Genomic DNA, 14510 nt, shown 5'->3' on the forward strand with positions numbered 1-14510 from the left:
ATAATGCACTCAATATTTCATGTCCATTGATTTATGTATGAAGTAAGCAGTCATGTAATACACAGGATGATGTACAGTCCGGCTCTGACTTGAGCTGTCTGGGTTTAGTGCACATTATCCAGACACGCTCAATAGCAGCGGCATACAGCAGAGGAGATAATATGACTCCATTCATCTCTCATGTAATGTGCAGCTCTTATTAGAAGACCACACACAGACTTGATAAAACACAACAGGCCCAAAGTACTGAAGGAAACTTTATTAAAATAAATGAACGAACAGAGAGACACCACACTGATAAACGCTTCACTAAAGCTATTGCGGATCGGTGCTGGCAGAATCTTCATCTGGAGGCTCAGGACAAGCACATGAAGACGAGAGTGTGTGAGCGTGACTGAACTCTATTCAGGTGGAGTGAAACACACACACTCTGATGTAGGTGTAGTTATGTACAGATGTGTGACGCTCGCGGTTAGTGGATCCGCGTCAGCTCCTCCACGATTTTAATAACCTCGTCCACCGTTGCCTCGCGCTTCATCCCGCTGCCGTCATCCATCTGCAGCGCGCACACACACACACACACACACACACACACACACACACACACACACACACACACACACGAACACGAGCGAATGAAGACAGATGTAGTTCACACAAGCGCACTGCAGCATCGCGTGCTTCTCTCATTAGCATCTGCTGCAGAACCATCTTTGTAGCGGGGAAGGGGGTATTTTTATTACAATTAAATAATCTTTTAAATGAAAACATCAATCTTCGGTGAACTTTAACTCGGGGTTTCCAGCCCTGTTTCTGAGGCACAACAGCAGTAAAACACTGGAGGAATCCAGCGATCGCATCACTTCCTGTCTGCTGACACCTTCTTCTGATGGATTCATGAGGGCAGCACTGATGTACAGATGTTCATATTTAACAGTCAGAATTACGCAGGTCACAGCATTATAGACGGGCAACTTTCATACTTTTATATAAGGGCAAGATTTTTCAACTCCGCTTCTGTAAAATGAAGAATTTTCTGCTTTGTTCTTATTCATTTTAATCAACAAATATTCTGTAAATCTAATGAAGGCCTATATATGATTGTCAAAGGCGACTCAAACTCAAATCCAGCGTTTCCACAAACGCTATCTGTACTGCCATGACATGGAACACTCCTATGATATCCCACAATCCTTTACATGCAATTATATGAAAATTGAGCTGAATAAAAGGTGTCTAAAAATTGCAGTTGGCTGTCAGTTTGCATATAGATGTTGGATTTTGCCCTTTTTTTTAACATTTGACTTGATGTCTAGTGAGAAATCAGTATTGTGGTAATAATTCAATATTCTCTTTGGACAGAGCCATTTTTTTAACCCTTCTTATCCAAATACACCTGCCAGAGACGGGTCAGACGAGTAAAACACGGCTCCAGAAAGAGCGCCGGGAGACACAGCTTTAACTGCTCATCACCGTATGATACGACAGACGATTCGCGAGCGCAAACCTTCATCAGAGCATGAATCGTGAAGAAACACAAGCACATGATCACCTGCAGAGTGCTGACCACCTCCTGCATCTTCGCTCGACCCAGATCCAGGAAGCTCTCGATCAGATCTCCATCAATGAACCCTGTGGCCTGCTCAGTCTTACGCTCCGTGTGGAACGACCTCCAGGTGACACTAGTCAAGGACTTCAACACACAGAGTTCCTGCCAGAGTTATTACTCTCACACACACACACACGCACTCTCACACACACACACACTCACACGCACTCTCACACACACACACACACTCACTCACTCTCACACACACACACTCACTCTCACACACACACACTCACTCTCACACACACACACTCACTCTCACACACACACACTCACACACTCACTCACTCACTCACTCACTCACTCACTCTCACACACACTCACTCACTCACTCACTCTCACACACCTCTGACCGCTGCTGAAGGATATAAGCTGTGCTCGATCTTGCCGACGCTCTTGATGACTTTGTTGAGTCGGTTCTGTAGATCCAGCAGTAAACTGTACCAGCCCTCCGACAGCGACGTCACCAAACCTCAAACACACAACAAATCATCATCAAAACTCACATTTACACAACCAACATCACAGTACTGACATCAAGGTAGATCATAATGCAGTTTATCTGTAAATTCAGCTGAGTATCTCTGTAAATCTTACACAGATAGATTTACCTCAGATCTTGAAAATAAATTAAAGCAAACATGTACGTTAAAACTGTGAATTTACTGCTAACCGACGAGTGTATTCCATAAAAAAAGATGGTATCAGTCACTCAGTTTGTACATTTAAAAAGGTTAAATATTTATGAGTTAGATTATAAACTTCTGATTGATTGTGGACACAGATCGCTTGTCGCGTCGCGTGGAGTCAGGACACGGTGTTACAAAGGAAAGCTGCTTCAGATTCTTCATAACGAGTCTGATATGAACGCAAAACAGCTCCACAGCTAACAACTAAACTCTGCTTCACCTCATTCCTGACAAACAGCTCTTGATAGCACTGTATTTGGACACGTCTCGCTCGGTTTCTTCATCTCTCACACATGTAAATCAGTCCTCACAGATACAGCAGAACAGTTCGGTCTCGCGGCCGGCCGCTGAAGCAGGCTGAACAATGACAGTATGACGGCGTTACAGGACTGCTGTGCGAGTGAACGGACAGAAGCTCACCGATCATGCCGTTGACTGTGCCGAACAGCACCGAGCCCTGTGTCGGCGTCGAGCTCTCGCCCAGATTCTGCAGCACCAGAGATCCGTGTGAAAACACGTTGACAAACTCTCCCAGGTGGAACAGACCCACCTCCTGCAGGTGCTGCCGCTCCTCGTCTGTAGTCGCCGCGCTGGAGGACACACAACCCAACAACCCTCAACGACTCTCACTTCCCTTAAAGCGTTAGTTCTCACAAAAATAGCCCATGATTGACTCGAGGCATCCTAGGTGTGTTTGACTTTCTTCTTTCAGATGAATCCAATCGGAGTTATATTTAAAAACATCCTGGCTCTTCCAAGCTTTATAATGGCAGTGAACGGCTGTTATTTTTCAGTAGTTCAAAAGAAGTCCAATAAAGCACATCCATCCATAGTAAAAAGTGCCACACACCATTATTTATATAGTGCTTATTACAACGCAGATTGTGTCAAAGCAGCTTTACAGTATGAAACAGGGAGATAGTGTCGTTCTCCTCTGGCCAGACGAGACCAGCGGTTTAATTCTAGGCGGCAGCAGAGTCAGATCTGTTGCAGCTCCGGTGAGAACAGGCTAGTCTCGCGAGAACAGCGTTTGTTTACATCAGCAAAGGAAGCAAAGTTTTCTTATATCTCCTCTTGGCTTATATCAAAATCCTCCTACATTTTCCTTTATATTCTTGTTTTGTACTTCTAATTCGTGACCAGCGTATTGTTTTGCTCTCTCCTCTGCGTTTGTCACTTTTCACCGGAGCTAACACTACGCCGACGTCCTACATCATCCGCCGAAACGCCGTTCTATTGTGAACGTACAAGTTAGTGGAAGCTAGAGATTACGGTTTATAACGTTTTAAATATGGATATTTTTCTTACAAAAGCGCATTGATTTGCTACAGGAGGCCTTTATTCACCCCGGAGCCGTGTGAGGCACTGTTTATTATGGAAGGATGCGCTTTATTGGATAATAATAACAGCCATTCACTGCCATTATAAAACTTGGAAGAGCCAGAACGTTTTTAAATATAACTCCGATTGGATTCATCTGAAAGAAGAAAGTCATATACACCTAAGATGCCTTGAGGGTGAGTCAATCATGGGGTAATTTTCATTTTTGGGGGAACTGTCCCTTTAAGGCACATCAGTGTATGCAGTGAATGAAGCACAGCTTCAGATGTCACTCTCAATCCAAGCAGCTTTCTGCTGCTCAACATGACGAACTGGAGCTATCAACCAGATGTGAAATCTTCTCCCTCATGCAAAATTCACGATCACGTGGATTACGACTGAACCAGGATTTCACCGATCACACTTTCCCACTCGATCCATTACCTGTCCTTCTGGCAGACGAACAGATTGAAAGCGTTCTCCGCTCCGAGGAAGTTGTCATCATCCAGGATTTCTACAGCACTCATCCAGTTGGGATTGAAATCACGAGCAATCTAATGAAATGAAAACAGCAAGAGGAAATTAAGAACCACAACAGCTTCTTACAACTAGAAACGACGCATGAATCCCAGAATTCCCGGCGGCAGCCGTCACCTCCTCGAAGCTGCCCTCCATGGGTTTATAGGCCAGCAGCAGCACGGAGCGCATCAGGTCGCCCACCAGGATGAAGTCACCTTTAGTCTTCAGATACAGGGCCATGATGTTATTATAGTGATTACACTCCGTCCTCAGCTCTTTCTCTGCCGTCCACTCGTACAGACGCACCTGTCGAGACACAGACGTCAGCGCCGCACAGGAAACCCATTACACTGAACAGCATGATGGGAGGAAACTCACGGTGCTGTTGATGCTGGCTAGCAGTTTACCATTAAACTCCACCATGGAGTAAACCGCACCTTTAACCTCCTTCTCTGCCACCGTCTGCAGTTTGCCTGGAAACACAGAAAACCAGAAACACCCCATGATTCAACACACACACGTATGTGGAACATCAAGTAGTTTTATTTTATTGTGAAATGGTCAAAGCTTGAAGAGACTTCTTAAGTGTTGCTCCAGGTTCACACGTGCTCCGTCTGCAGTGCGTATACAGTATGTGTATGCGGTGCAGAAGCAGCACGGACTCAATGTGTTTCGCACAGGATGCGTTTGCAGTCCGCTCCTGATCTGCGGCGGTTTACCACAAACACAACATTTATCCATTATTTTGATTTCAAATCCAAACGTTGTTTCTGAACATGCTTTCTCAGCATTGTGATTCCCTTTTATCACAGTACAGTAATACAATCTTTCATAGACATATTCACGTTTAAATGCAATAAATATAACTTTGTTTAACTACCACCACGAGTGCCATCTATTATTGCCTTGTTTATCTAAAAGTGCACTTTTCCTTGTTTTAAATCTAGCCAAAAAGCCACGTGTTGACTGTGAAACAGTAGACTTTTATTGGTGTAATTACTACATTTCCGTGTCAATCCGTGTTAAGTTTTACCGCGATTAATGCGCTGTTACTTTAATTCAGCGCGTGCAGCACAGCAGAAATAGACTCCGTGCGGAAATGATCGCAGCATGTCTACTGCAGACGCACCGCTCCTGTAGCGCACTGCCGGACCGCACTCGCGTGCAGTGTGAACGCTCTGATCCGTTAACATGGGCGCGGACAAAATACACACCACAGATGGAGTGTGTGAACCTGGTGTTACGTTTGTATGCTCGCCCGGTCTGTTCTGTTCTCTTCTCGTGCTCCATTTAGGCGCGCTGCATTCTGATTGGTTCGGATAGCGTACTGCGGGAGGTCGTGGGCGCGGAAAATCGTGCTATAAAGCGATTTAGAAATCATGCGTGCTCAAATCGCGATTTTATGATGATTTCGATTAATCACACAGCCCTAGTCTTTGAGCAGTTTTGTTTATATGAATATGAAATGGTAAAAGTTTGAGGAGACTCAAAGTATGCTTCGGTTTTGAGACGAGCTGTTCTAATGATGAGGATGAAACCTGCATCACACACACTGCATGTATACTCTAGCGGATGTGTAAAAAACAAAGTACACTCATCATTGAAATAGCCACAATGTTTGTAGAAACACCTAGAGAAACATTTAATAACTTTGTGGAAAATAATCAGGGGTGTGTGTGACGGTCCGCACGGCTGCTGTGGTCCCGCTGGTGTCCTGCATTTCTACTCTACTGGACAAAACTCCGAAACACTGAGACACCTCCTGATAGCAGATCCGCCTGCAACGACACACACCATCACTGACTGAGTCTGCTGATTATTAACTAAATACTCCCATCGCTTTAGCCGGCAAAAGCGAATTAAATCATGAATATCAGCAGTTTGAACATGGTTTTATTTGGCCTTTACAATGTCTCATTAGATGACTCCGCAGCGGTTTAACCCTCAGAGAGACAAGCATGTTTTTAATAAGTTCCTGCGAATGACACCGGCCACTAAATAAAAGCTGACGGGCTGGATTTATTAGAAATAGAGCAGCACTGAAAAAAGACAGCATGCTTGTCATCGTGCTGTACTTTAACACACAATCATGCATCTGTAGTGCACATCATCTTTACTTTAAAGTAAATGCACGATTCTCATGACATCATACTCCAGCATTTCAAGGGCGCGTGTGTGTGTAGTGAGCATGAATTAAATGCAACAGCTCCAGTCAGCTTTCGCTCTCATAATTACACAATGACACCTGATAAGCTTGATCTAATAAATGATTAACTGTAATTAGCGATTAATCATCGACATCCCTGGTTTAGTGCAGCGATAAGTCTTTCCAGCAAAGCTAAGAGCTGCCGTCTGGATGTGCTCCTGTCGGAGGACACACTCACTTGGGCGACTCGTAGAGAGGAACGGTTCGGATGTGGAGCTTCTGGATCTCATCGATAGTGCCGATGGTCAGAGTGCTGTTGTTGGCCAGAGCCAGACTGTGACAGAAGGAAGAGGAAATCAAAGTCACCGCTCCATCTTTCACTACAGATGTGTTTGCTGATAAGAACAGGCCTGATCTTTCTCATGTCGTACCTGTCGGGGTATCCCTCAGAGTTGAGTGGGCACATGTAGTTGACCTCCTTCAGGTTGACGTTAGAGAAGACCAGTTTGTGGTTGCTGGAGTAGATGACGGTGGGCCGGTCGGAGCAGGCGAACACATTAGATGTGGAGAGCGAGCGGAAGGTGCGCAGAACCGTGGGCTGAGTGCCCAGAGTCACCTTCTTACGCTCACTCAAAACCCCTGCACAGAACGACATGCCACATCAGACACTAAGAGCTTAGGGTGTGACAATGGAATTTAAGCCTCTTAAAACTCAATTAAATTTGAATTTTGAAACAAAACATATGCATTACTTCATTCAATCTCTAGTATTTCTTACCCGAGTAAAAAGAGCTAGATATGCCTGAAAACCTTGAAGCACTCTTTAATTTACTTGCGCTATTGCGTGTAATTTGTTTACTTGTTCTTATTTTATTACTGTTTAATAATAATAAAATTTTATTACGTCTTTAATGACGTTTGAGCTATATTAGTTTTTGCTGTGGTATCAAAATTAGAATCAAGAATTGTGAAATTGGTAACTGGTAACTCAAATGCTGGTATCACACCAATCTTATGGAGCTTTTCCACCGTGTGGTACAGCTCGGCTGGGCTTGCGTTCCCACTGCAGTTTAGTACCACTTTAGAGTGGGCAGGATCATACACATCACCCCATCAAGCTTCTCGGCGGTCAACGAGAGGAACGTCTGTACTTCCTCAACACACCACCAAACAGCCATTTTTTGGTTGTTAAAAAAGGTGCACTCGTTCAAAACAGTTGTATTTGTTCAAAAGACAGTTGCGTTTGATCCTTCGCTGGCTGTGATGATTTTAATCTAGCGGCTCTGGTGTCTCGTGTCCAAAAGTTCAAAACCCCCCAAAAGTGAGCCAAACCGAATCGTACCGTACCATGCAGTGGAAAAGCACCATTATATCACAATAAAAGTTTACATGGATCCAAAACATTTTTGTGGTGAGGTTAGTGGAAAATTTCAACAGGACAAGAAAAACCGGAACCTCTATAGAAAAAAAATAATTGAATCCTGCAACAAACATTTGACTGTTTATCAAATGTGTTCTAATGAATCATTCACAAGCCAGAAACATGTTAATAAAGTAAACAGTCCATTAGGTGTCATGTTGTCAAAGTGCTCAGAGGAACCGATGGAGTAGATGGTTGTTAACCATGTGTGTGTGAGTGTGTGTGTGAGAGCATGTGTGTGTGTTGCTTTCACCTGTCTGAATGTCCAGTCCGAAATAGAAAAGCGCCCCGTCTCCCAGCGCACACAGCAGGTAATGACTGCCCTCAAACGTGGTCATGAGGATGGAGCGAGGGATGATCTCTGCAGGACACACGATCAGCGGTCAGTGAGAGACATGTGACATGCTCTTCAGCTCAGCAAACACATTCATGCTTCAGACGCTCTTCAGATTCATTCACCAAACGGCACCAAAACAACAGCACTGCCTTTCACAACACGCTGTGAATCTATAATCTCACATAGGAAACGGAGTACCAACATTATTCAGATGTTTACATTATGCACATTTTAAGGCTCACTTACACTAACTATATCCAGCATTAACCCTGAGCACAGCAGAAATACATTCCCACGGCACACTTCATGACCGTCTGATGCTAAGGCTTCTCCAGACACTTTCATTCATTAATCATACACAGCAACAGAAATATCTTTCAATCAAAAGTGACAGTTAATTCAATTATTAATAAAAGTACCGTTAAATAAGTAAGCTAAATAAGTGCCGTTACCTTTATAACATGCATCTCAAGAGCTGCAAAGGGTAAAGATGCAGGAATAAGCACTGCTCTGATACGCCTCACTAGGACTATAGGATATAAAGTGTGCATTCCTCAAGCTCCTGATATATGTGGAGATATTTTAAACACTCGAATTGATCATTTGAGCTAAACAACAACTGTAGCTGCGTGTTCTCCAGCGAGTGAACTCTAGCCAGCTCATGATGGCGTGGTTTGTCTTGATTTCTCTGTCTGTATGAACGTGACCTAGATAGGTGTCTTTGACCACAGCGACATGCTGAAAGAGGATCAGCTCCAGACCTGAAGACTGTTTCAGAGCGCAAGAACATGTCCCGCGTGACACCATACATAGCCATTACCATTAGCCTGAGTGCTGCAGTGTGGCTCTCGCACTCTCGCACTATGTTTTTTGTTTGAAATGTCTCAAAGACTTCAGCTTGAGTTTGGGAAAAGTGCTTTATAAAATCTTCTTATACAAAGGTGAATATATAGAAATAAAGTGCGAAGGAAAGAGAAAGTGTGTTGTTCAAGCTTCTCTCTGGGGAATGTTTTCACAGCACCTCTGTGTGTGTGTAGTGTCATGAACATGAGTGTCTGTGTGTGAGTGAGTGAGTGAGTGTGGCTCTGTGTGTGAGTGAGTGAGTGAGTGTGGCTCTGTGTATGAGTAAGTGAGTGAGTGTGGCTCTGTGAGTGAGTGAGTGAGTGTGGCTCTGTGTGTGTGTGAGTGAGTGAGTGTGGCTCTGTGTGTGAGTGAGTGAGGCTCTGTGTGTGTGTGAGTGAGTGTCTCTGTGAGTGAGTGAGTGTCTCTGTGAGTGAGTGAGGCTCTGTGAGTGAGTGAGTGTGGCTCTGTGTGTGAGTGAGTGAGTGTGGGTGGCTCTGTGAGTGAGTGAGTGAGTGTGGCTCTGTGTATGAGTAAGTGAGTGAGTGTGGCTCTGTGAGTGAGTGTGTGAGTGAGGCTCTGTGTGTGAGTGAGGCTCTGTGTGTGAGTGAGTGAGTGAGGCTCAGTGAGTGAGTGCGTCCCTGTGAGTGAGTGAGTGCGTCTCTGTGAGTGAGTGAGTGCGTCTCTGAGTGAGTGAGTGAGTGCGTCTCTGAGTGAGTGAGTGAGTGCGTCTCTGAGTGAGTGAGTGAGTGCGTCTCTGAGTGAGTGAGTGAGTGCGTCTCTGAGTGAGTGAGTGAGTGCGTCTCTGAGTGAGTGAGTGAGTGCGTCTCTGAGTGAGTGAGTGAGTGCGTCTCTGAGTGAGTGAGTGAGTGCGTCTCTGAGTGAGTGAGTGAGTGCGTCTCTGAGTGAGTGAGTGAGTGCGTCTCTGAGTGAGTGAGTGAGTGCGTCTCTGAGTGAGTGAGTGAGTGCGTCTCTGAGTGAGTGAGTGAGTGCGTCTGTGTGAGTGAGTGAGTGTGTGAGTGAGTGAGTGAGTGTGGCTCTGTGTGTGAGTGAATGCGTCTCTGTGAGTGAGTGAGTGCGTCGTGAGTAAGTCTCTGTGAGTGAGTGAGTGAGTGAGTGCATCTCTGTGAGTGAGTGAGTGAGTGAGTGCATCTCTGTGAGTGAGTGAGTGAGTGTCTGTGAGAGTGAGAGAGAGTGAGTGTGTCTCTGAGTGAGTGAGTGAGTGTGTCTCTGAGTGAGTGAGTGAGTGTGTCTCTGAGTGAGTGAGTGAGTGTGTCTCTGAGTGAGTGAGTGAGTGTGTCTCTGAGTGAGTGAGTGAGTGTGTCTCTGAGTGAGTGAGTGAGTGTGTCTCTGAGTGAGTGAGTGAGTGTGTGTGTGTGTGTATGTATGTATGTGTAGGGCAATAGAATATACGGTCTGTACAGTAGAAAAACCATTACGCCTATGGAGAGTCCCCACAAGGATAACAAACCAGACGTGTGTGTTTGTATCTCTGTTAGTGTGTGTCTCTGTCTGTCTGTGTGTGTGCGCGCGTGCATGCGTTCATGTCTCACCTCCGCCCAGCATCTCTTTGTGCAGCGGGCTGAAGCAGGGTAACTTGAGCAGGCGGGCTGAGATGTCGGTCCAGAGCCCCACAGCACAGATGCTGGACTCTCCTGCGCTCTCGCCCAGAGGAGTGATGTCCAGACACGCCACCTCATGCTCCATCTCTGTAGAGCTACACACACACACACCCCTCATCACAGTCACATCACAGCCGTTGAGTCAAGTGCCGTCCTGATCAAGGCTGGCACTGATGCTTCGAGTTTAAATTACACAATCATTAGTTCTGGTCTTTCTTTGCCTGCTCCAGCAGCGTTACAGGAGTGCAGATATAGATCACCGTTTCAGACAGACTGTCAGTCTGTGCTCATTAGTGCTGGGGATTTATCATCATTACACCAGTAGACTGTCCTAGAGTCACTGAATTATTCACACAATCAATTTGTTCAGAAACAATGATTAATTCAGGGTGTTTTTGTTTATGAATAAGACAGACATTTCCTTCAAGGTGTACATATGATCAGTTCATCCATTCCCCGAACACTAAACCCAAAGCATTCTGCTGTTATCACCACTTTCTACTGTCTGAGCTACAGAAACACTGCATGTTGCTTCAGTTGATTCGCCTTTGACTTAATCTGGAACTGTTTTTGTTGGCAAAATTCAGTCTGAAAAAGTTAGTCACATGAAGGTCTTGTTTATTGAAGTGTTGCATTAGTAATATCACACTCGCAGTCGTTTCTGTTGGTCTGAATATCAGCTGTTAGGGTTAGGTATTATCAGCTATCATTGCTGTTCATAAGCGCAGCGCTGCTTTGTTTACAGCGGTAACCAAGGAAACACTGTATCATTGCTGTTCATAAGCGCAGCGCTGCTTTGTTTACAGCGGTAACCAAGGAAACACTGTATCATTGCTGTTCATAAGCGCAGCTCTTCTTTGTTTACAGCGGTAACCAAGGAAACACTGTATCATTGCTGTTCATAAGCGCAGCGCTGCTGTGTTTACAGCAGTAACCAAGGAAACACTATCGTTGCTATTCATAAGCGCAACGCTGCTTTGTTTACAGCGGTAACCAAGGAAACACTGTATCGTTGCTATTCATAAGTGCAGCGCTGCTGTGTTTACAGCAGTAACCAAGGAAACACTGTATCATTGCTGTTCATGCGCAACAGCGGTAACCAAGGAAACACTGTATTGTTGCTATTCATAAGCGCAGCGCTGCTTTGTTTACAGCGGTAACCAAGGAAACACTGTATTGTTGCTATTCATAAGCGCAGCGCTGCTTTGTTTACAGCGGTAACCAAGGAAACACTGTATTGTTGCTATTCATAAGCGCAGCGCTGCTTTGTTTACAGCGGTAACCAAGGAAACACTGTATTGTTGCTATTCATAAGCGCAGCGCTGCTTTGTTTACAGCGGTAACCAAGGAAACACTGTATTGTTGCTATTCATAAGCGCAGCGCTGCTGGCAGAGAGTGAATCTGCATCTCGTTCAGCTCGTCTGCTGCTTTATTCAGATATGTTTAGTTTCACAAAACTAAAGTCAGACCATTCTGTTTTTGGTTCAAATTTCAAAATTATAGTCTAATTTAGATTAAAAACTGCTCGTGTTGCATGTATGCTGCATCTTTGTTTGGATCGTGATTAAAATGCAGTGGTTGCCTCTAATTTTAAATGGAAAGAGCACAGACAAGTGTGTGTGAGTGTGTCTCTCTGTGAGTGAGTGAGTGAATGAATGAGTGTGTGTGTCTCTCTCTGTGAGTGAGTGAGTGAATGAATGAGTGTGTGTGTCTCTCTCTGTGAGTGAGTGAGTGAATGAATGAGTGTGTGAGTGTGTGTCTCTGTGTGAGTGTTTCTCTGTGTGTGTGTGTGTCTCTCTGTGAGTGAGTGAGTGAGTGAGTGTGAGTGAGTGAATGTGTGTGAGTGTCTCTGTGAGTGTTTCTCTGTGTGTGTGAGAGGGTGAGTGAGCGAGTGAGTGAGTACCTGATCTGTTTGAGTTCTCCTGTGAGTATCTGAAGGTAATACAGCACTCGACCCACAGCCAGAACCACCTGAGAGCTGTTGCAGGACGCCACGCTGATGGTCTTGCCCTGAGGCTCCTTCCACTCGCTCACCAGAGCCTTGCTGTCCTGCGTGACCAGCCTCACAGACACCGACGTGATCTGAACACACACACACACACACACACACACACACACGTGAACACCACCACAGTACTCTGTGTGACTCTGTCTCTCTCTGTGTGTGTACACGCACCTGTATGAGCTGCTGATGCACTACATTCCCACAGAAGAACGTCTGCTGATTATCCACAAACCCCGGCAGCTCCGTCTCCTCCACGAGACACACACACACACACACACACACACACAGATGACAGTAGTGAGTAAGCGAGGTGTGTGTCAGCTCTAGACTGGAGTAAACCAAATGCTCTTCTCACCTGGTCTGACCAACAAATGACAGAACCAGCATGTCATCAGTGTCTCTGCCCGACTCGGAGCGGAGAGGCCACAGACCTGACAAACACACACACACACACACACACACACACACACACATTAGCATAAGTGTGTGTCAGAGACCTGCTGATAAAGCAAGGAAGGAAGCAATATTTCTTCAGTTTGTAGGAAATGGTTTCGATGTCAGAAAAGCTTTTGCCAAATGCATAAGTATGCTGCAGATCAGCAGCAACCGGCAGAACCACTCATTTAATCGGATATTTGCTACAGAGAAACCAAACTGAACAGCACAAAGTTACGCTACAAAAACCATTGCAACGGCTCCACCTAAAACTGCAAAAGATTACATGATGTTACAGTCGTCATTAAGCAGCAATCAATCTGTGGATTAGGTTTGACAGGAAGTTCAGCTCTCAGGAGACGTCACGAAACGGATTACTGAGGTGAAAAGTGCTGCAATGAGGTTTTAAATTAGATTTTTTAATTTAAATTATTGTACTGAATTAACTTGTTAAATTGAATGACTCAATAATACATAAAGCTGATACAGGAATTTTGGATGATGCTAATAACTGGTACGCAGTTCAATATATTTAAAGAAATTAAAGTGCCTTCATTTAACAATTTACCCGGCTGAAACATCAGCAGTACAGTACAGCAGGAAAAGGAAATGAGCACAAATATACTGTGCATTCACAGCATGTAAGCGGCTAGTGATTAACATGAAGAGCACTTAACCACACCTTTGATGCCAGGCAGGTCGATGCTGGCGTGCTCATGGATCCCAATACCATTCCGAATTATCCTCAGAGAGCCTTCCTTAAACGCTCCGGAGCACGTCACCAGCTGCAGGAACACACACAGCAACTGATGACACACACTGAATCTGGATCAGGGCTCTTCAGGACCGCAGTGATGCGCAGACGTCTCTCACCTGACCCTGTCCTTGTCTCTCCAGGTCCACCACACACATGTCCACTATCGGCCCCAGGTTAGTGAAGGTCTCCATTACAGCCACATACGAACCCTGGTCATTACTGTCCACATTCAGCTGCAAACACACACAAACACCACGCTGGCCTTAAACACGCCATTATCACAGAACAATAATGAATCTGTGAGATTACCAACCTTAACTAGTTGAGAATCCCCTAGTCTGGATCCCACAAACACCACACCGTTATCCAGATACGTCAGACACTCTGCGATAGAGGTCTAGTGAACACAAACAGAGACGCTAGTCACATCTGTATCTGATTTAAGCATTGCCATTTGCAGCCATATTAAATCAACACCGAACGCATAAAGCAGACACATCCAGCGATCTACAGGCCGGACTGTGACTGAAAACTAATGATTTGTTTGACTATACATTTGTACTGTAATTTCACTTTTTTTAAGAGCCTAATGTTCAGGTGTTCTACATAAAGCGTAGCATATATGTAGCGTAGTGTATTGTAGTGTAGTGCAGTGTAGCGTAGTGCAGTGTAGCATAGTGTAGTGCAGTGTTGTGTACTGCAGTGTAGCGTAGTGTAGTGCAGTGCACTGCAGCGTAGCGTAGTGCAGTGCAGTGTAGCGTAGCGTAGTGTAGTGCAGTGTAGCGTAGCGTAGTGTAGTGCAGTGTAGCG

General features: G+C 45.0%; 1 protein-coding gene across 1 annotated transcript in view; it reads right to left on the reverse strand.

Moving 5' to 3' along the window:
• Positions 1-244: 244 nt before the first annotated feature.
• ddb1 (damage-specific DNA binding protein 1) overlaps positions 245-14510 on the reverse strand; it is a 24621-nt gene continuing 10355 nt past the window's right edge. The window contains exons 15-26 of the mRNA XM_016253177.1: positions 10434-10597; positions 7957-8064; positions 6715-6922; positions 6522-6617; positions 5828-5915; positions 4516-4644; positions 4273-4443; positions 4063-4172; positions 2719-2888; positions 1979-2081; positions 1553-1676; positions 245-556 (exon numbers count right to left, since the gene is read on the reverse strand). Coding sequence (XP_016108663.1) covers positions 473-556; positions 1553-1676; positions 1979-2081; positions 2719-2888; positions 4063-4172; positions 4273-4443; positions 4516-4644; positions 5828-5915; positions 6522-6617; positions 6715-6922; positions 7957-8064; positions 10434-10597 — 1555 coding nt within the window. The 3' untranslated portion in view covers positions 245-472. The remainder of the gene's footprint in view (positions 557-1552; positions 1677-1978; positions 2082-2718; positions 2889-4062; positions 4173-4272; positions 4444-4515; positions 4645-5827; positions 5916-6521; positions 6618-6714; positions 6923-7956; positions 8065-10433; positions 10598-14510) is intronic.

This window comes from Sinocyclocheilus grahami, unplaced genomic scaffold, assembly GCF_001515645.1.
Source record: "Sinocyclocheilus grahami isolate Dianchi unplaced genomic scaffold, SAMN03320097.WGS_v1.1 scaffold1163.1, whole genome shotgun sequence".
Classification (NCBI taxonomy): domain Eukaryota; kingdom Metazoa; phylum Chordata; class Actinopteri; order Cypriniformes; family Cyprinidae; genus Sinocyclocheilus; species Sinocyclocheilus grahami.